Source organism: Silurus aristotelis (assembly GCF_946808225.1).
Source record: "Silurus aristotelis genome assembly, chromosome: 2".
Lineage (NCBI taxonomy): Eukaryota > Metazoa > Chordata > Actinopteri > Siluriformes > Siluridae > Silurus > Silurus aristotelis.
Window position 1 is genome coordinate 29171509 of NC_139575.1, and position 23298 is coordinate 29194806.

The 23298-nt window shown below is 36.3% G+C and overlaps 1 protein-coding gene across 11 annotated transcripts in view; it reads left to right on the forward strand.

Annotated features, from left to right (window-relative positions):
* Window positions 1-23298, forward strand: part of chd6 (chromodomain helicase DNA binding protein 6) — a 77763-nt gene that overhangs the window by 30527 nt on the left and 23938 nt on the right. For 8 of the 11 annotated variants that reach the window (XM_083531264.1, XM_083531265.1, XM_083531261.1 and 5 more), the window contains 14 exons: window positions 5110-5639; window positions 6786-6933; window positions 7251-7400; window positions 9729-9797; window positions 9896-9954; window positions 12454-12571; window positions 12883-12967; window positions 13051-13187; window positions 13442-13563; window positions 14073-14316; window positions 15932-16108; window positions 18197-18340; window positions 19941-20196; window positions 20276-20486. In XM_083531264.1, coding sequence (XP_083387390.1) covers window positions 5110-5639; window positions 6786-6933; window positions 7251-7400; window positions 9729-9797; window positions 9896-9954; window positions 12454-12571; window positions 12883-12967; window positions 13051-13187; window positions 13442-13563; window positions 14073-14316; window positions 15932-16108; window positions 18197-18340; window positions 19941-20196; window positions 20276-20486 — 2450 coding nt within the window. Of the gene's footprint in view, window positions 1-5109; window positions 5640-6785; window positions 6934-7250; window positions 7401-9728; window positions 9798-9895; window positions 9955-12453; window positions 12572-12882; window positions 12968-13050; window positions 13188-13441; window positions 13564-14072; window positions 14317-15931; window positions 16109-18196; window positions 18341-19940; window positions 20197-20275; window positions 20487-23298 lie in introns of those variants that run through there. The other 3 variants (XM_083531268.1, XM_083531267.1, XM_083531263.1) reach the window with 2 other exon arrangements.

Genomic DNA, 23298 nt, shown 5'->3' on the forward strand with positions numbered 1-23298 from the left:
TAGGCCGCAGAGGAAAGCTTGTGATTCATTGATATTATGCCCATACCTGTCTGCAGATGCAATGCTGAGGGTGTCTGAGTGCCTGTGTGTGTCATTGGGTTTTCTTTTGGGGGGGGGCTCACACATGTGCTCCAATGGCAGAACCACTTAGCTTAATGTACTGTAGTTCAGAAATATACCTTCAACCCTTCCTGTTTATTGTACTGAGCTCTCTTCATGTTTAAGACACCAATCAGCTATAACATTAAAACTATTTAAAAGTCAAGTGAATAATCCCAACTGGTAGATCTAACCGGCTGTTTTGTGGCTGCATATTGGGCTGTGTTGCCCTGGCCATTGTGCATGCCCCGGAGTGTGCATGCGGTCCCCCAACCACTACTAAAAGTTCCTACAATGGGTGAGCATCAGAACTGTATTAAGGGACAATAGAAAAGGTGACTTGGTTTGATGAATCACGTTTTACTTTACATAAAGTAGACCGGCAGATGTGTGTGTTTGTTGCTTAGCTGGACAAAAAAATGGCAGCAGCATTCTTTTTTTCTCGAAAGAAGGCATGCTGGTGGAGGCAGCGTGAAGCTTTACGCAGTGTTCTGAAGGGAAACTTTGGGTCCTGGCATTCATGTTACTTTGACAAGTCCCACCTACCTAAACATTGTTTCAGACCATGTACACACCTTCATGGCAGCAATATTCCAGTGACCTTTAGCACAGTAATGTCCTCTGTCACTTGGAAAAATTGTTTTGGAATGTTTTTAGTAACATGACAAGAATTTGCCTGGGTGTCTAAATTTCCCAGACTGGAACTAGTAGAACTTTTTAAGTGCACAGTGCTCAGTACTCGGCAACAAAACACAATTTAGTATCTACTAGAAGTGCAAGCAATGAAATAGTAGCATTGTGCAATTAAAAGTTAAATATGTATATGTATACACACCAACCAATTATAACATTATGTCCAGTAAAGTAAATAAGGTATAATCTCTTTATCATGGTACCTGTTAGTAGGTGAGATATATTGGGCAGCAGGTGAATATTTTTTTCTTACATTTTCTGTAAGTCTCCACAAGGTTTTTAACACACTGTTGCTGGTAGTTTGGCCCATTCCACCATGCAGATCTCCTCTAGAGCAGTGATGTTTTGGGGATGTCACTGGGCAACACAGATTTTCAACTCCCTCCAAAGATTTTCTATGGGGTTGAGATCTGTAGACTGGCTAGGCCACTCCAGGACCTTGAAATGCTTCTTACGAAGCCACTCCTTCGTTGCCTGGGTGGTGTGTTTGGGATCATTGTCATGCAGAAAAACCCAGCCACGTTTCATCTTCAGTGCCCTTGCTGATGGACGGAGGTTTTCACTCAAAATTTCACGATACATGGCCACATTCATTCTTTCCTTTACACGGATCAGTCGTCCTGGTCCCTTTGCAGAAAAACAGCCCCAAAGCATGATGTTTCCACCTCTGTGCTTCACAGTAGGTATGGTGTTCTTTGGATGCAACTTAGCATTCTTTATCCTCCAAACACAACTTGAGTTTTTACCAAGAAGTTCTATTTTGGTTTTATTTGACCATATGACATTCTCCCAATCCTCTTCTGGATCATCCAAATGCTCTCTAGCAAACTTCAGACGGGCCTGGACATGTACTGGCTTAAGCAGAGGGACACGTCTGGCACTGCAGGATTTGAGTCCCTGGCGGTGTAGTGTGTTACTGATGGTAGCCTTTGTTACTTTGGTCCCATCTCTCTGCAGGTCATTCACTAGGTCCCCACGTGTGGTTCTGGGATTTTTGCTCAGCGTTCTTGTGATCATTTTGACACCACGGGGTGAGATCTTGCGTGGAGCCCCAGATCGAGGGAGATTATCTGTGGTCTTGTCCTCCATTTTCTAATAATTGCTTTCACGGTTGATTTCTTCAAACCAAGCTGCTTATCTATTGCAGATTCAGTCTTCCTAGCCTGGTGCAGGTCTACAATTTTGTTTCTGGTGTCCTTTGACAGCTCTTTGGTCTTGGCCATAGTGGAGTTTGGAGTCTGACTGTTTGAGGTTGTGGACAGGTGTCTTTTATACTGATGAGTTCAAACAAGTGGCATTAATACAGATAACAAGTGGAGGACAGAGGAGGCTCTTAAAGAAGTTGTTATAGGTCTGTGAGAGCCAGAAATCTTGCTTTTTTGTAGGTGACCAAATACTTATTTTCCACCATAATTTGCAAATAAATTCTTTAAAAATCAGACAATGTGATTTTCTGGATTTTTTTTTCCTTCTAATTTTGTCTTTTATAGTTGAAGTGTACCTATAATGAACATTACAGGCCTTTTTCATCTTTTTAAGTGGGAGAACTTGCACAATTGGTGGCTAACATACTTTTTTGCCCCACTGTATATGCAGGATACAACTTGCAGAGAAATTAAAATGTTAATTAAAATTTAAATCTTGAATCCATAGCTATTCTTTAGCGTTTTATGTCCATTTTTAAGAATTTCTCTTGAATATTCTCCTCAATTTTGCATATCGAGGAAGGGAATGAATAAGGTATGGAAGGAATGATGGCATTTGTTAATGTATGCTGAAATAAGTTAAACAGTTATTTAAATCATATCTTTAGGAAATTAAATTTTAAATGTAAAACACACCCACACACTTGCTTACATATTTGTATTTCCCAAATGTGAATAAAAGTTTATTTAATTAATTTAATTTTTGGCAATTTTATTGTTTACTTAATTTAATCAATATAATAATAATTTGAATTTCTTTTATAAATAGGTTTATTCTATTTTTATAAAATATTCTAAACTAGTATTTAACCAAGCATGTATTTTATTTAAAATAGTTTGTAAAATGTAAACTGTTCAAATGTTGACTACAAATATTAATAATAATAATAATAAACTGCATTAATAAAAAATTATAAGCAATTTTATGTTTTGCATTTTATTCCCCCTAATCGTCTCGAAATTAGTCACCAAATCGTGACTTAAATACAGAGGCACATACCAAATCTGTGAATTTCGTTTATATATATATATATATATATATAATTACACACACACACACACAGTGGTACCCCGCTTATCGAACTTAATCCGTTCCTTAAATAAAACCGGTCGAAATGCGAATAGGTCGAAGAGCGAATGTAATTATCCCATAAGAAATAATGGAAAACCAATTAATCCATTTCCGACCTCCACCGATACCCATTTATTAACAATTAACGGGCGAACGCACGGGAGGAAAAAGGTAATCCGGGGTGCGCTTTGGAAAGAAAGCGCAGCCGTGGAGAGCGCGTGGAGTCCGGAAAGGAAGAAACGCATAGGAATACGTGTGACAGGGAAAACACAGACAAACATGCACCAAACACCTTCACATAACAATAACCTACAAGTAGTGTGGATGAATAAAGGGTTTATATAGGAGCTGGGGATGAGTGAATCATGAGCCCCAGGTGTGCATTATTGAAGCCAGAGGCTTCAGGGAAAGCGGAGGTTTTGACAGCTGCCGAAGGGGGCGTGGCAGGTGGATTTCTGACAATAATACAGTAACAAGTATCAATTAAAAACATTACAAAAGTAACAAAAAATGCTCCATGTGGGTCGGGATAAAAAAAAAAGTCGATAAGCAGGCATTTGGTTGTTCAGCGGGCGCAAATTTCAGTCGAAAAACTGTTCGCTAAGCGCAAAGGGCGATGTTTGAGCCGGTCGATAAGCGGGGTACCACTGTGTGTGTGTGTGTGTGTGTGTGTGTGTGCGTGTGAGATTATATATATATATATATATATATATATATATCATTTGTACCGTTTGCAAGTGCAATTAGATTTTGCACGAGTGCAATTAGATTTAAATCCTTTAAAAATAATTTGTATAGTTCATTAACAGGGTGTAACAAGAAAAAGTTTCCCAATCAGTCAGGATCTCTTTCAAGAACTCTGTTGCACACATTCTCCATAGCTCCTTACTAATCTGAATCTTATTTAGAAACATTTCCTATACAAATGCCTAAAACCCTGACCAGTTTGCCTTCTAGAGAATTGGTGAGGTGAGGACGAACCATTTTCCTTACTCTGCATTTGTCCTTGGAATTTAATTATGACTGGCACTAGAAGGTACTTGTGAGCATCCTTATGCACATACCTTCACCTCTAATTCAAATAATGGTGTCCCACATTGATTTAGAATTAGATGGATTGTGGTCTGTTTGCATGCCTTGTCTAGTAATGCCTCTTGCCTCTCTTCACAGCTCAAGCAAACCTTTACCTTGGTTCTGCTGGGCTGAATTAAGAGCGTGGGAGTTTAGAGGGGACATTAGAGAGGAAACTTAGGTATGTGAGGATTTGTGTGGTAAATATCAGAACATGAAGCTGAAATTCTGATCTATTTGTCTTTTGATCTCAAAGACAAGTTTTTCATTGTATTTAAAGAAAAATTGGCTCAACTGTTTTAATACTTTCAGAGGGGATGGCACAGACAAATTCACAAAATCATTAATCGCAAATTAATTTATTGGTCAAAAAATTTGTGCAAAACACAGTGAGACCAGTATACAAAATGTAAAGTGCTGTGGCAGGCCAAGGATGCCTAGTGAGATGGAGACAGGAGAATGAAAATCACCTTAATGTGTGATTTGCTTTAAAGCAGCTTCCAATTTCCTGCATGAGAAGTGCACACCTAGGGGCACTGACTAGGTCTAAGGGTTGTAAGGAAAGTGTTAGCTGAGCAGCTCATGTCAAGGTGATAAAATAAATAAATCTGACTCCATAGGGAAGGGACAAACACAACAAAAATGACTTGGTGAATTCCTACTGTTGTTCTCGGGCATTAGCTTATCCTAAAATGTATTTATATTTTGAAGTTTGCCTTGATTAAAATGCCCTAAAATATTTTGATCAGCTTGAAAAAGATTTAGTGAGACCTCTGGGGGGGATGAGTGTTACCATACAATTCTTTAATATTGTAGCACCTAAATGCCTGTTTTTTGTTTTGCTTTGGAGGACGAACTTATGTTAAATTTGTGTGATCTGTAGTAGTTTATTTCTTTAATCCAAAAATGTTTTGTTGTTCTTGTATTTGATTGGAAAGTTTATTTATGCTTGCTTTATTGTTTTTACAGATGTCTGCCACACACATTTTAATGCACACTTCAGCAACTTCAGCCAACACTGCCCCAGAGCAGAATGCACAAACAACTTTTTCCATAGGCCACTTTGGCAAGGAGCAGATCCGCATCATCGATGGGCCATCTAACCACTGTGTGGCTCATGCAAAGCTCGCCAGCATGAGGGAGGTAGTCCAAGGATCTAACAGCTCCAGTCCCCACCTTTCTGGTTCACCTGTCAATAGTGAGGAGGATGATGGAGGAGGTGGGCCCAGGGTGAGAAAAAAACGCAAAAAAAAAGACAAGAAAGACACAAGAGAGGACAGAGAGTGCGACATTAGACCAAAGAAAAAGAAGGAACAGAAAGAGGGAAAGGGCCTGCTCCTGAAGAAATCAAAAGCACTGAAGGAGCTAAAAAAGACAAAGAAGGTGGAAGGGAAGGTAGCAAAGGATGCTAAAAAGGTCAAGAAAGTTCAAGCGGTCAAGTCAAAAACACAGGGAACAGATGTGACAACCACACCAAGGCAGCGAGGGAGGAAGCCAAAGTGAGTTGATGAGTTGATGAATTATTGTTTTAAAGTATAATACATTCATTATTTCAGTAGGAATATTATTATTATTTCAAAGAATAAAACATGCATGACTGGGTATGCATTTAAAGGGAAATTAACCACATGGTGATTAAATCCAGAAGCAACTATTTTCCAATAACGTTTCATTGTTACACTTAATGTTGTGAAATACTTCTTTCAACCGGGCTTTAAACAGCCCAGATGATTCCAGAACTTGACTTTTAAAAGGTTTAGCTGTTGCAAGTGTTGTTATACAAGCGCTTATCTTTAGAGACGTGTATTCTAACTTGGCTAGGAACTCTGGGGGGGTGTTGAGACCCCCACAAGTTTCTTTTTCCATCTGACCAGCAATTCTTTGCAAAAATATTGCAACTAAAACTAACCATAAGTTAACAAGGAAACCTTGGTCTGAATGGTACAACTGAACCCCACTATGATAAAGGAAGTGAAGAATGATGTTATACCTGCCAGTGTTTTATGAAAAGTTAATGGAATGCTATTCCAAGCATTTCATCCAAGTTAAAGCAATTAAAATGCAATGCTACTAAATGCTATCAGAGTGAAATTACCCCAGATGTAGTAATTGAGAGGTGGTAGCTTAGTGTTGAAGGCATTAGACTCTGGATCGTATGGTAAATAACTACTGGGCCCCTAAGCAAGTCCCTTAACCCCATATCTGCTCATTTGTATGAATGAGATGATATGGATAAGGGCATCTGCCAAATGCCGTTAATGTAAATGTAATTCATATGTAATAAAGTAGTTATTTGACTTAATACAGGAAATGTATGATAGTCTACATGAATGCCTTCAACTAAATAAAGCAGTTATTTCCCTTTTTTTTTTTTTTTTTATGTATTAGACGCGAAAAAAGTCCTGTAATTTGAATTACAGTCGCCGCTACTGTCTGAACTGTGGTATTATATAAAAAAAGAACACATGCACATTATGTATGTAATTTTCATATCAGGGGTCAGATTCGAGGAATTCCATTTGCTATAATACTAGAATCAACGCTTTCATCTGCTTTCATTGCAATATTAAAAGCAATCCTGACCATTGGTCTCTAATTTGATGCCACTAAGTCGTGTTCTAACTCATGTTCCTCATAATGTGCAGAGAGCAAAGTGTTGTCCCACTGGAGAAAAGGAAAAAAGGGAAGCGGAAAAGTGATGCACCACAGGAGGCAGCTGAGAGTGATGATACGGCCTCACTTTGTACACTGGCTACAGGAGGCGAAGAGAGCACAGATCATATGGACAACACTGTGAGTAGCCTGGTTCTGCTAGTCATTTCTGCAATTCATTCCGTCAATGAATTTCATTTAATGATCTTCAAACTTCCAGATGATTAAAAGGCCTAATTGTAACTTCTCATTCTTGGTTTGGATGCTGTTACTTTGCATTTTATGTGAAAATCTATAAATAAATGATTTCACAATTGTAATAAAAAGAAATGTTCTTTTTCCACTCGCTTTTATTTCTCTCTCGTGCTCTCTCATCTTTCTCTCTCTGTCCCCTTCTGTCAATCACTGGTTGTAACTTTCTCACTTCTTTCTCTCTTACTCTTTTTATCTTACTGCAGAAGAGGAGATCAGGGCGTCAGGTGAAGCGCAGGAAGTACAATGAAGATCTAGATTTTAAGGTTGTGGATGATGATGGTGAGACCATTGCTGTTTTGGGAACAGAGAGAATTCCTGCTCTCTCCTCCTCTACCCTTGCTTGGCAAGCAGAGGTAACTATTTACAATTATCACACTTCTGCACTTCTTTTGACTTCTAGCTCACCCTTCACAAATGTACACAAACTCCAAGATGGAAAAAGTATCCAAGTATCAAGTTTATTTTTATAGCGCCTTTCACAATGGACATTGTCTTTAAGCAGCTTTACAGAATGTAAGAATTAAGGTGAATTATGTGTAATCCCTGATGAGCAAGCCTGGGGTGACTGTGGCAAGGAAAAACTTCCTTAGATGGTATGAGGAAGAAACCTTGAGAGGAATCGGACTCTAAAGGGAAACCCATCCTCATTTGGGTGACATCAAGAGTGTGATAATAAATCTTAAAAAAAACAATACAAAACACTGGAGAGTGAGAACTACCATGAGCGCTGGAGTATGTGATTGAGTACCGTATTTTGACTATAAGCCGCTACTTTTTTCCCCACGCTTTGAACCCCGCGGCTTAAACAATGAAGCGGCTAATTTATGGATTTTTCCTAGGTTTTCAAGCCAAAAAAGTGAGCCCAATAACATTAGACCAATGAAATTGCCAAACGGGTTCAGCTGAAACAATGAAATTCTTTATATTAAATCAGATGCGCTCCCACCGAACCGGGCCGCACCACATCATAAATATGGATGAGGTTCCTCTGACGTTTGACCTGCCGCTCACTCGGACTGTCAAAAGGAAATGCGAATCATTCATCACGCTAAAAACAACCGAAAAAACGCACTTCACCTGTGTTCTGAGCTGCACGGCATCGGGAGAAAAGCTTCTCCGATGGTGATTTTTAAACGCATGATGATGCCAAAAGATAAACTCCCGAGAGAAATTGTTGTGAAAGAAAGGAGGAAGACAGTGAACAATGACTTTCTTGGTAGGTTACTGTTTAGATACAAGCCGTGTAACAGGCACTGCCTTTCATTAAAGCCTGTGTAAAGTTCATTAGTTTCACTGCGGCTTATAGACAGGTGCAGCTTATTTATGTTCAAAATAAAAATCTTTGTAAAATTCATTGGGTGCGGCTTATATTTGGGTGCACTTAATAGTCCGGAAATTACGGTAATGTCCTTTCTACAGTCTTATACAGTCAGGTGACGTTGTGGAACCAGGAGCTACTGAGCACCTCGCAAAATAGCTTAACATCTGAGATCATTAGAATGTAGGTCCAACACAAACCAGAGCCTTTAAACATTCAAAAAAGTCCAATGTCCATCTCCACATAAAGTGGGATCTGATTGGCGCCAGTTCGTCTCTAAATGGTTTGGGATGTTTGCGGGGTCGGCAACAACTCCTTTGAAGGTCTTTTGAGCTTAATCTTCATGAGTTGGGACACAACTCTGACACAAGAAGTCAGATATTTGAGTATTCCATCACAGTTTCTCACCTAGAAGCTTTAAATCCATCAGGTCGTAAGTCAAGAAGTTTGACTACTCTATGAAGCAAGAGAGAGCATTCCATGGTGGTGTCAGCTTCACTAAGGTCAAGCAACAAACAAAGCAAAGAGGGACAGCCCTGTTCAGAAGCCAGTAGTTGACCATTTACCACATTACCCAGCACTGTTAATTTCTGATAGGGGTGACCCCGAATAGTCGAAGACTCGATGCTTTAAAAGGAGGAGCCTGATTCGACTACCAATCTTGCAGTTGAATCTTCATAGAGGTGCTATGAAATGAGGACATGTTTAAAAAATAACGTTAAAATATTTATTAAAAGGTTTTAACATTTTTGTTTAAAACTTTTAATAAATATTTTAACGTTATTTTTACTGCAGTGTTGATTAAGATTGTGTTGTTACTTTCTATTAGAGTGTAGAAACATGTTGATCTAGCAGCAATAAGAGCTTTTTTATAGCTCAGGAGGCTCTAAGTGCTACATACTACCAGTTATGTCACCCTTTACATTTTAAGGTGCATGTGTGATCGTTGCATTCGTGTGGTTGTTTTCTTCTTTCATTTCTTTAGCGGAACATTGACTCTAACCATTCAGTAAAATTACATAATCCTCTATGGAGGTCTTGTAGCCCTGAAGAACACTAAACAATCAGCTAGATATTGTCTAAAATGTCTGTGTATGCTGTTGTTTTTTAAAAGATCACTTTACTAGAATTAAGGATCCTAGCCCAAATGTCTAGCATGACAAGGCATACTCCATTAAGGCATGTTTTGTAAGGTTGGTGGATGGATGAATTGGAAAGCTGATTTGCCCAGCCTTACTTTTGCTCTTGTTGCTTTATGAGCAAAAATTGCTCTAGCCACATTTCATAATCCAGTGGAAAGCCTTCAAACAGACTCGATGTTTTACATTGTCGTTTGTCATTTGTCTTCTTTTCTTTGTGTCAGGAACCTCCTGAAGATGAAGCCAACATCATTGAAAAGATTCTCTCAGTGCGGACTGCTAAGAAGGAGGTGGTGTGTGGTCTTTACTCTTTTAATCACTGTTTTAGTGGAGTGTTTTGTAACATTGTCCTCACTTTTTTTTTATCTGCAATTTTTTTTCCAATTGTTAGACATTCCCTGGAGAACCAGTTGAAGAGTCAGAGGAATTTTATGTGAAGTACAGAAATTTGTAAGTCTTTTGTTCTTTTGCTAAAAGTAATAAAACTACTTTTTAAATATTTATAAATGAATGTTTTTTGCAGAAATGGCATAAATAGTTGTTAGGGTTTTTGTTTTGAAAACAGTTTTATTTATTTTTTTCTTTTCTTTCTTTGCAATGGAAGTTAAAGTCCCTGAATTTCAAATACATGATTTAAATTTAAGAGGGAAGTCTGAAAAAGTACAGTGCATTATATATAAGATATTTTGAGTTTTTTCAATTTCAGTAAGTTGCAGCCTTGTACTACAATCATTCAAATAAATTTTTTGTCTCATTAATCTACACTCAGTACCTTATAATGACAATGTCAAAATAGAATTCTATAAATGTTTTCATATGTATGAAAAAGGAATTTTCTTATTTGCAATTCTATTTATTTATATAAGTAGGATTGTTACAAGTTACAGATCTGGGAGACTAGTCAGAGTTGAGAGAAAGCTAAATGGAGCAAAGCAATAAAAACCTGGTTCACAGTGCTCAAGACCTCAGTTTGGGCCGAAGGTTTACCTTCCAACATGACAACAATCCTAAGCACACAGCCAAGACAGCACAGGAGTGGCTAATAGACAATAGGGTTCTGTCAGGGCTCTGGCTGGGCCACTCTAGACATCTCTGGAGAGACCTGAAAATGACTGTTCACTAACTGTACTGTAATTGTCAAAGGTGCTTCAATTAAGTATTGAGTAAAGGGTCTGAATACATATGTACATGTAATATATATATTTTTTTTCTTTAAGAAATTTACAGACGACATTTTTAGAATTCTGGGTTTTTTGTTGTTGTTGTCATTATATTGTAGAACAATTGTACCATCAGGCTGCAGCATAAAAGTGAAGGGGGTCTAAAAATGTTCTGAATGCACTGTGTAATATAAAAATATTTAGCTATTATGACCAAGGAGGAGGTGGCATGTAAAATCATCCACAATGGGTAAATTATAGGAATTATTATTACCTAATTGGAATTGGAGCAGGGAGGTAAATATATATATATTAATATGCTTTTAGAGCAAATAAAATTATCTTATTCTGGTTATTATAGTTATTATAAGGTATTATAATTGTCTAGAATAGTTCAAATTAAAGCATGTGTACATTCTTTTCCTTAATAAGTTACTGTGTAATTGACAACTTGTTAACATCTACATGCAAACCAGTAATGCACAGTGTGGCATTATGGAGTTGACCATATCATACAGGGTTATTCATAAAGAATGAACCGATATCATGACACATTGCTTCAGTTCTCAAGCATTGTCAAGGAATGTGTCAGTGACCATTTGAAAGAGAAATTATCTAAGTTAATTGTGAGTATAATACTTGTGACTTGGCTGGATTTTTTGTATTACTTTTTCTTAATAAAATATTGCTTAATGAAATTGGTTAATTCTTTTTGCATAACCTTGTATTTCCCACTAGAAGAAAAAAATCTTTACATGGCATAGAAAAAAAGAAAGTACAAGATTTAATTTAATCTCTTCTAGACTACATTAATTTTTCAGATTTTATTAAATGCAGGGTAGTTCCTCGTGCGCAAATGAATTAGATATTAGGGTCTCAGGAGAGCAATTTAAGAGACAATTTGTTTCTTAAAATTGCCCAATGAGTGAAGTCACAGAGCAAGGAATTTTAATTAAATTCAGTTTTATTTGTATCTTAATTGACATTTGTTTTAAATGCTTTACATCATTACAGAAATGAAAAGATTAATAATATACATTTAAAATTCCTAATTTTGTCCACCTACATTTATGCCTAATGAGCAAGAGATAGTGGCAGGTAAAACTCCGACATGATAATGGGAAGAAAACTTAAGAGGAACCACACTCAAAATCCGCGAGAGAGCGCGCGAGAGAGCGCGCAAGAGAGAGAGATGGATTATTAGATTTGCTTATAAAGTGGGAAGTGGTAGCTCAATGGATAAGATGTTGGACTTCTGATCGGAAGGTTAAAATCCAAGCACCATCAAGATATCTTTACTGGGCATTTAAACAAGGCCCTTAACCCTCAATTGCTGTATAATTGAGATAACTGTAAGTTGCTCTGGATAAGGTGTCTACCAAATGCCATAAATATAAATGTAAATTGCAGATCAGTTACCAGAAGAAAAATAATTTATTTATTACAACTGGATTACCTGTGTAAAGCTGTTTTGAGACAGTGTCCATTGTAAAAAGCCCTATACAAATAAAACATGAATTAAATTAAATTGAATTAATTACAGTACAGTGATTTTTTTATTATTATTTTTTACTTTCCATTTTGCATATCCCAGCTTGTTATAGTTAGAGTCAAAGCACCGGGTCATCTAATAGGGTGAAGTGCCCAACAGTGGCAGCTTGTTTCATCGAAGTTACCATAGAGGAAAGGAGGCTATATCTAATAAATAGATTAAATGGATTGAGGGATACCCCCTTATAAAAATGCTGTGTCCTGCTGCATTGTGCTTTTTTTTCCCTTTCATTGATAGTTCCTATCTTCACTGTAAATGGGCAACGTTAGAGGAGCTGGAAAAGGACCCACGCATTCACCAAAAAATCAAGCGCTTCAGGAACAAACATGCACAAATGAAGCACATTTTCTCAGAGGTAAATTTGGGTTTCTGCAAGTCTCTGTGTGTGTGTGTGTGTGTGTTTGGTTGTGTGTGGTTATGTCTATATACCAAGGTACTTACAAATTTCTTAATTTGTTTATCTAAATTTGCCAGTTGCTTGTGTTACCGTTTGGAATTTATTGTAGTAGAATATGATAAATGTTTCTAAATAAATGAATTTTGAATCATAAATGTGAATATGTAGAAACATTTAGAAAAACAGTAATGGTACTCAATTGTAATTTTTTAATCGAATAGTATTTTGTGGTTGCTCTGTACCAGTAATATCAGTTTCAATCTCTCTAGCTGGATGAAGACCTCTTTAATCCAGATTATGTTGAAGTAGATCGGGTTTTAGAGATTGCAATCACTACAGACACAGAAACTGGAGAGGGAAGTATCACTGTAGTAATAAAGACTGAATACAATCTGTGGCCTCAGATTGCTGTTAGAAGTCATTGTGTTTATACTTACAGGAGGTGACGCACTACCTGGTAAAGTGGTGTTCTCTATCCTATGAGGAAAGCACTTGGGAACTGCAGGAGGATGTAGACCCTGTGAAGATTCGTGAGTTTGAAGAGCTCAAGAAAATACCAGAACTCACACCTGTTGTAAGATTTTGCATTGAATTCATCTGAACTGAATTTACGCCCTGAGTATATCATGAAGAGACACATTTTGGTTCACTGTTCACATATTACATTTTTATTTTACCTCAAGGTAAAATAAAGGTTTATTTTACCTGAACAGCATTTTTTGTAACTAACACAGCATTACAGGTAATGCAATGATGTCTTAGTCGTTATGCTAGGTTCTTAAATGTTTCTCAGTAGTCAAAAATTACTTTCTTACTGTTCTACTTTAGGAGAGGCCTTCACCAGAACAATGGCAAAAGCTTGAACAGTCTCGTGAATACAGAAATGGCAACCAACTCAGAGAATACCAGCTAGAAGGCATGAACTGGCTTCTTTTCAACTGGTACAATAGGTAATGTTTCACAAAATCATACTTTTCTAATGCTTTTAAAGTTACAGGTACAAAGTATCTGACATACTATGGAAAAGTTCTTCTTTGTTTCGCCTTTTGACAAGATTGTGTCAAAGATTAAAAAAAAAAACTGAACCATTGACACTTTGGACACTTTTTTTTTTTAGGAACACAATAGTAATATTGAGCAAGGCCTCCCTTAGTAAACCAGCTACACTAGCCTAGACCACCCCCCCAATACTAATGTTATAGTCGTTTCCTGAAGCCGCTAGGTCGTCTCTACATGGTTTGTGATTGCACTTGCTGGCACTTCATGGGCTGATTGCATGAACAATAGGTGTGCAGGTGATCCTAATAAAGTGTTCAGTTAGCATTTATTTTAGAAACAAGGTTAATTCCCAAATCCAGAATACCCGAAATGTACAATTTTAGTTGGCCTATTTTATAACAGTAACTAACACTCAAATGTAATTTTTTTTGTAATTTTCTACTATGTTCTTCCACTTTAGGAAAAACTGTATCCTTGCCGATGAAATGGGCCTTGGAAAAACCATCCAGTCCATAACATTCCTCTATGAAATATTCCTTATGGGTTTGAGAGGTCCTTTCCTAATCATTGCTCCTCTCTCCACCATTACAAATTGGGAGAGAGAGTTTCGCACATGGACGGAGATTAATGTAGTAGTTTATCACGGTAGCCAGATCAGCCGGCAGATGATCCTGCAGTACGAAATGTATCACAGAGATGAACAGGTACATTGAATTCAATTAAGTATTATTTGTATAATGCTTTTAACATTGTACATTGTCCCAATGCAGCATCGCAGATGTGTAGTGCCTATAAAAAAGTTTGAATACACCTAGTTTTTCATTGTTTTTGACAGACATATGAATGTTCCTTTTGTTTTATATGCAACACACTAGGTCATTTAGTAGTATGAAGGTTTATTTTTTTGACCAAACAAATATATAGGTGTGAAGATTAAGTTAACTTAGTTTAAAAACGCTGCAACTTAAAAACTTACATTTTATTGAATAAATCTTCCCTCTGCACAAATATCAGCTTTACACACTCTTGGCATATGGACATCCATTTTCCTCCAAAATTCACCTGAAATACTTTACCTGTCTCTTGCTAAAGGTGTTTTTCACTATTTGGATTCCTTGCAATCCAATTTAACTCCGAGCAGTTTAATTAGAATTTAGGTCGGGTGACTGGACAGGCCATTCCATGATAGATAACAATCCAGCCAGCTGTTTGCTTAGAGCTTGGATGTATGTTGTGGGTCTTTGTATTGTTGCATGATGAAGTTGGTTCCACTTACAGTAGGTGCCGTCTAGATGGAATTGCATAGCGTTGAAGAATGGAGTTGGTTTAGTATTCTTTTTATTGTTCAACCTACATATATACTTTTTAATGATATAGTATGTTCTTCAAATATAAATAAAAACTGGAGAAGTGCAACACAGCTATGGAACATGACCAAAACCTACTATTATTGCCTAAGGTAACAGTCTCTCAAAAATAATAGATGACTAGGTTTTTCTGAATTCTTATGACAAGCGTATATTTATATCCATTTCAAAATTGAGACCCGTGTCCTGAACACTACAGTAATAGAAGGTTTATTCAGTAGGTTTTGATCTAAGCAGGAATAATCACAGGTTTGCTCACATACTCTGGAGAAAAAAAACTTGGCATAAGTACTCTCTTAATAATAAATAACACATTTTACATTTAGCCAGTATGCTATGAAAAAGGTACAGGTGATTTATAAGTAAACATTTTCAAGTAAGGATATGACATTTTATTCTAACTTTAGTTGTTTGCACCAAATGGAAGAGCACAACATCAGAGCTATGTAATATTCCAACCTGGAGGGAACAAAAGCACAAACTACTTTTTTATTTTTTTTTGCCTAATTTAAATATAGGTATTATCTAAGCAATTTTATGAGATTTTAAAAGGCTATCCTAGTAATATTATCTGCAGGAGTTTTAAACAAGGGAGTCAATAATCACACCAAGATCTTTATGTAATAATATTCATAATGTAGCTGAAAGGTCACCCAGAGTTCAAACATAATACATTGCACACTGCTAGTTGCTTGTGACCATTATGGAATACTTTTGTCTTATTGGAATTATGTATTATGAGAGAGATGCTCAGCATTCAATGTCAAATGTTTCTGATGTTTTCCTTAACTTTTTAAGCTAGTGTTTTTGTCATGTAAAGATGTGTCTTAGCAGTGGAAGCTAATATGTTTATTAACAACTCGTCCTAGATATTATATAGGGAGGAAGCACTTAGTCTAGATCAAATTAACAATAATTTTTTTGGTTTTTGTTTCTGTTTACTTCTTCGCAGGGAAACATAACGCCTGGTTTTTTTAAGTTTCATGGTATAATCACCACATTTGAGATGATCATGGCTGATTGCCCTGAACTGAAAAAGGTTAATTGGCGCTGTGTGGTGATTGACGAGGCCCATCGATTAAAGAATCGTAATTGTAAACTACTGGAAGGACTTAAACTCATGAACTTGGTTTGTTTATTACCCTTATGCTCTTATTATGAAAATTCTATTTTTTGGTAATGTTAATCAGTCATCTTATACATTAACCTAGACATTCCATTCAAGCTTTATATTGTTGTGCTACTTTCCCTTTCTTAACCTTCCTTAATAATTTTTATACAGACCTTTTTTTTTTTTTTTTTTTTTTGTTATAAGTGTTTGTAAAGAGTGCCATTCAAATTTGTTGTGTTTTTGCACAGCCATAAATCACTTTTTATTTCATTTCAACATTTCTGCAACAAATTAATATCTTAAATCCCCTTAAATGAACCATGCATGCAGTGGATTCCAGCTGTTTTTTTGCTAGTCACATAATGACATTCTAGCAAGAAGCTGGTGATTGTTTCCTTGGCAATCAACATACAACAATCTTGGGAGTCAACTGGGATCATATTTAAACCTTCTTGAAATATCAAAATAATCATCTGAGACCTCTTAGCTAGCAACAACCTAGCACTGTGATTAGCATAGCATTGACCTAGCAGCATTCTAGCAACCAACTTGGTTATTATAATTATATTATATTATATATTATAATATAATATATTATAAAACATTGGACTTGATTGAAGGCCATGGGCTGAAAGTAAATGTTGCATTATATCAAACTGTATTATAATTATAAATAAGGGGAACCATGGTACTTTTTAATTTAATTTCATTTATATTAAACAAAAAACATTACTGTATAATCCGCATTTTTATGACGCAGTTTTATTAAAATAAATTTCTAGTTCAGAGTAACTTAAAGTACAATGAAAACATAGCAACAATCCCATTTATAGTACAATAGAGTTCAATGCCTTATACAGGTCTTTAAGCAGTATGCTTGTTCATTAGTGACCTCTAATAAGAGTTATGAATCTACTCATTATTTTTCTTATTCACTCTGTACATTTTCAGCACTTTTATTCCCTACATTTAATTTTCATTAAAATATTTGGCAGCTCAAAAAACATTCTTTTAAATGTTAAATTAAAAAAGATAATCACGGGTCAGCTTTGGCCTGCAGGCCCTATTTTAAGCATCTCTGATCTACAGGTTCAAAGACATGAAACACAATCATTATATAGTGCATGAAGACTCTAGCAACACCATGGCAACCACCTGAAATATCGTGGCAAAACCTAGCAACCACATGGGATTATAAAATTACTTCATAGAGATACCATAGTGATCACCTTGATTCACCTGCACATTCATATTTAATTTGCCAAATACTCTAAATATGCCTAGTCAAAACATTTGGTTTCATTCACATTAGCCATAATGCATTTTCAAAAATAGTTTAGTCGTTGCATTTAGTCTGCGCCTATGAAGTGTTTTTGTGCATACCGTCCAAGTATTGTTTTCTTTTTTTATTATTATTGTCACTCATTTTTATTAGGCCTGTCCCCTGCCACTTACAGGTAGAAAGAAATTACAGTGTAAATATAATACATGATTTTGTTTATTATTAAATTAACTTTTTAAATGAAATATATGTTCGTCATGATATTGATATGTCATATTTAAATAAGAAAACAAAAAAGTTAATGGGAATCATGGGTCAAAAAAAGGTTAAAGGCAGCAACGTTTGAAGACTGAAAGCAGTTGTAATCCAGGCCTGAATACATCAATATTTTCTTTTCCAGGTTTTTATTTTATATTTATTTATCTTTTTAGAAAAATGAAATTCATTATTTATATAAAAAAAAGCCTTATTTATGAATGATCTAAAATTGTATTTCATGGCATGTAATTATTCACTTACAGTTTCATGTGTTCCTCAAGGGTGCCAATATTTTTGGAATTACTGCTGTCACTTGCCTAAATGCCCAATATACACAATGCATATTATGCACCATGAAAAGATGCACCATAGATATAGATGGACTTTATTTATTTAAAGCTAAAATCTTTTATCATACTGCATTTTCCTGCAAAATCCTACATCTCAGTTGTAATCATGCTAGTCATAGATAAATGCATCTCTTTGTACAAAACAGATAAAACATTTCTGCTGCATTCAGACACCTATGAAAAATAAACCTCTTGTTTTTCCCCTTTTCTGTTTAGGAGCATAAAGTGCTCCTTACAGGGACACCACTACAGAACTCTGTGGAGGAACTCTTCAGCCTGCTCAACTTCTTGGAGCCAGTGCAGTTTCCGTCAGAAAGCACATTCCTCGAGGAGTTTGGAGATCTAAAAACTGAGGAGCAGGTGGGGTTTCTTTTTGCTTGATAGTCCTAAACAATAAGTTGCAATTAGTCATCTCCAAGAATCTCCACATGGGGGTGTGATTACACTAGAAACAATTGTACAAAGAGCCTTGTTTAATATCACAGGGCACCAGCAGGTTCTAGTACTGAACTGGAAATGTTTTAATAGTCTGTAAAAGCCCTAATCATACACAATAAACATTAAATCTTCCTGCTACAATATGACGTCTTTTGTGCTTTTGGTTTGTTTTTGTCTATTGCATTCTTTAATTTCAAGTTTTTAAAGTTACAGAATTTTGCTAGCTTAAATATAGAATTCAAATAAAAATCTAATTAAACAATCCTTAGCCAAGTTGTGTGCTTGGTTTGATTAAATACATTAAAGTTTTTTTTCTGTACTCCTATATATAAGGACTTGATAAGAGCACAAAGAGTGATCTTACAACAAATAAATATATTATATGGTCTAGTTTGTGGATTCTAGACCCTCAGATCTAATTGTGAACTTTCCCCAAACACACAAAACTCTGATCACACGTCTAATCACATCTTAGTTCAGTCAACAATGACAAGCACACTATTTGTTTTAAGTTGGTCGTAGCAGTATTACTGTCATGAGCGTTGCTTTTTTTTCTGGCAAAATGTACTTAAAATGAGATTTAGAGGCAGTGAGTGAGTGTTACTTAATTTGTAAGTACAATGGAACCTCGCTTAACGAGCACCTCGCATAACGAGTAATTCGCATAACAAGCAAAATAATTTGTAAAAAAATTGCTCGCATAACGAGTGACACGGAAAGGGGAAGTTCCCCTCTTCACGTCACTCGTTTGTGCGCCAGGTATTTCCGTGCCAGTGCTACATCAGTCTGTGTTTAGCACTCGTTCTGCTAGCATGTTAGTGTCGCTTGTGATCACACATTTTTTCAAAACTTGTGTTCAGACATTATTAGTGATGTTTTTTGTGCAAAGTTTAATAACCCTTGCAAAAATGTCCCAGACGAAAAAGCCACAAGAAGAGAAATGCTGAAAGCATGGGAAACTGCAGGGGAATTGCATCTTACATTAAGAAGCATCACCCTAATAAGGCGGTTGATATGCACGTTACAAAATGTATTCACCGATAATGCTGTCACATTTTCACCAAATTTTGAAGCGTCGGCAAAATCAAATGTCTCTAGACAGCTTTCTAGTAAAAAAGAATTAGGTAATGTGTCATAAATTCATAAATAATAAACAAATTATTTAGATTTTTTTTTGTTTGTTTTCTGCAAATCGAAATCGCATTCCAGGTTGGTTTGTTCCAGTATAGAAGAAAAAATAAAGATGATTCACGCCCCTCAACAATTTGTTATTTTCTGTAAATAAACATTACATCTAAACTTTTGAGTGTTTTTTTCGGCATGAAATGCATTATCGTATTTTACATTAATTTATATGGGAAAATTTGTTTTGCGTGTTTCGCATTACGAGTAAGATTCTGGAATGAGTTATGCGAAGTTCCACTGTACTTAAATACTGAATTAGTTTGTAATGTATTTTACATATGTCTATTACTTGCCATCTGTTGTAACATTGTCATATAAATCGTGTGAAAACCAACAGGTTAAGAAGCTTCAAGCTATTTTGAAGCCCATGATGTTGAGGAGACTGAAGGATGATGTGGAGAAGAATTTGGCCCCCAAAGAAGAAACAATCATTGAGGTGGAACTCACTAATATGCAGAAAAAATATTATCGGGCCATCTTGGAGAAAAACTTTACCTTTCTGGCAAAGGGAGCCAACCAGCACAATATGCCCAACCTCATTAATACTATGATGGAGCTACGCAAGTGCTGCAATCATCCATATCTCATCACAGGTAAACAGACACACCCACACAACCCCTATATAAACAATAATTTGCATGTAACCTCTGTTCTTTATACTGTTTTTCTTAGGTGCTGAAGAAAAGATACTGGATAGCTTTAGGAAAACCCACAATCCTGATGCACCAGATTTCCAGCTCCAGGCTATGATTCAAGCTGCTGGGAAATTGGTGCTTATTGACAAGCTGCTGCCCAAACTCATTGCTGGGGGACATAAAGTGTTGGTATTCTCCCAGATGGTTCGGTGCTTAGATATTCTAGAGGACTACCTCATTCAGAGAAGGTGAGTGAATATATAATCGCTAAAAAATGTTTCTGAATGTAGCAATACATTCCAAAGTTTGGAATCATTTCAAACTAAAACATAAAGAAAACCCTGTACAGTGCGTTTCCCTAAGTAGTAATTAAAAAATATTTTTATTTATATATTTGTATTTGCATTTAAATTTGATAAGAAAAGTAAATGCTCTAAATGGGTTTAGTTTTCACAGATATCTTTTATGCAATTTCAGCAATGAAAATGTACAATTTTCTAAAAAAAAAAAAAGATGACAAATTACTTAGAGATCTGTCTTATTTTCAATTGTATATTTTGTATTACTTTTTAATTAACAAAAAGTACTTCTTTTCTGATTAATTGATGGACTAATCCAGGGGTGTCAAACTCAAATTCACAGTGGGTCAAAATTAAAAACTGGGACGAAGTTGTGGCCCAAACTCAATATTTATTGAAAAAATTACTGCAATTGTGCATGTTTTTCCTTCTCTCTAGATGTGTAATGTTAAACCTTTTCATATGGAAACAAATTTTAGTTTTGCATAAACATTAAATCTGGAACAACCAAAGTTTAATATTATAAACACATGAGAAATTAAATTTGAAATAAAACACACATCAGTGGTATTCGTTTCTTATGTCTGCCTCGCTCTATCTATAGACTTTCAAATTCCTTTATAATGTAAATAATTTTTCACAGCCCAACAACAAAACCAAAAATAATAATCATTTCCTTCAATTAAAAAAAAGCAATCTTTCAACCAATAACAGTCCATGCCTTGGAGTAAGAAAAGTGCATAAAGACAAAATTCAAGTCAGATACCTGCATCTCTTCTTGGATACAAGTGCATCATGTCTGGGTTTAGGCTCTGAGCTGAGGAAATCCTCAGGATTGAGTGAAGATGTTCATCAGTGTTTTGTTCATCTTCATTAAAGAGAACAGTTACACACACAGATATGAGCTGGTAAACACAGAGAGGATTTGAGCAGTTTGGGCACGAAGTCGGAGCAGTGTGTCAGGGAGAAACATGGAAACTGTGCAGCACACACAGAGTCGTACTTTGACTTGAGCGGGTCTCTACACTGGAGTTCAATTGGCTCCATTTGGAGGTTGGTTGCTGCACTTTCCAAGTCAACCACATACGGATTACTGAGCAGATCAAATCTGCATTTCTGGGCTCTAAAGTCGGTAAATCACCTGGTAAATTCAGCGCTGATTACGCAGAGTTTTTCAGCGGTCTCGACTGACGCACCAACGCACTAACAAAGCATTCTGGAATTTGTAGTATTAGCGGTGTATGCGCTATATACTGGCGGGCCAGCACTAATACACATTTGGTATGATCTCGCGGGCCAAATATAATTACACCCCTGGACTAATCGGTAGAATACGCTATTACCAAAATAATCTATTGCTACAGCCCTAATATTCTCTTTATGTTATTAAGGTACAAGCTAATCATGATTTCATCTGTTCAAAGAATCTTGTTCTAGGAATTTGTAAGCCATTCATAGATGGTTTTAAAGGTCAGATGGCATTTCTGATCTTGAGTGTAGATGGTAGATGGCGTCTTGAGATAAACCTACTGTATTTATATTCATTAAGGCATTAATTTGTTGTAGACTTTGGCAAAGATTAATCGACTTCCTCCTAAATGTTCTTGACTTTGTTAAATATCATCTAGCATTGTCTTTACAAGAAAAATAATTTTACAATCATCCACTTTAGTCATCTTTTGGACATTATCTTTTTTGTAAAATATTTTAATTAAAGCTTAAAATCAAAATTTACAATCACATCTTGGTTGCTTAATTTTAAATCCATTTTGGAGGTATACAGGGACAAAGTAATGAAAATTGTCACTGTCTAGATACTTATGGACCTGACTGTGTATTTCCTCCTGCCTAATTTCTTTTTTTCTGCCTCATTTGGAAATAATTTATTCTGTCATGAGCAGTATTCAATTTAATATAATTTTATTTGTACAGTGCTTTTACTCATTGATACTGTCCCAAAGATAATTTTTTAATTTTTTTTGCCTTTTTCAAATGTTGGGCAAGTTTTTGGCTTTCACAAAATACAGAATGAAAACAACTGATAAGACACGCAGCAAAAAAAAAAATGTGGTGTGGTTGCACTGTTGACTTCAGGTACCTGAACTCCTCCACCTCTTCTCCCTGCAAAGTATTGGAGAGTGTATTAGAGAAGTGAAGAAAAGAGTGCAGGGCAGGGTGGAGTGGGTGGAGAAGAGTGGCAGGAGTGATTTGTGATAGAAGAGTATCTGCAAGAGTGAAAGGGAAAGTTTATAGGACTGTGGTGAGACCTGCGATGTTGTATGGTTTAGAGACAGTGGCATTGATTAAAAGATAGGAGGTGGAGCTGGAGGTAGCAGAGCTAAAGATGTTGAAATTTTCATAGGGAGTGGCGACGATGGACAGGATTAGAAACGAGTTTATTAGAGGGACAGCACATTTTGGACGTTTTGGAGACAAGGTGAGAAAGGCCTGATTTGAGATGGTTTGGACATGTGTAGAAGTGGGACATATCGGTATGGTATATCGGTAGAAGAATGCTAAGGATGGAGCCACCAGGAAGGGGAAAAAGAGGAAGGCAAAGGAAGAGGTTATAGATGTCGTGAGGGATAACATGCAGGTAGTTGATTTGAAGGCAGATGGGGTGGGGGACGGGTGGGCTGGGGGGGGGGGGGGTATGGTGACAGATAATCCGCTGTGGAGACCCTTAACAGGGAAGCTAAAAGAAGAAATATATAGCTCTTTCCTTTTCCCACTCAAATGTTGTAATTTGTATTCTGTTCAA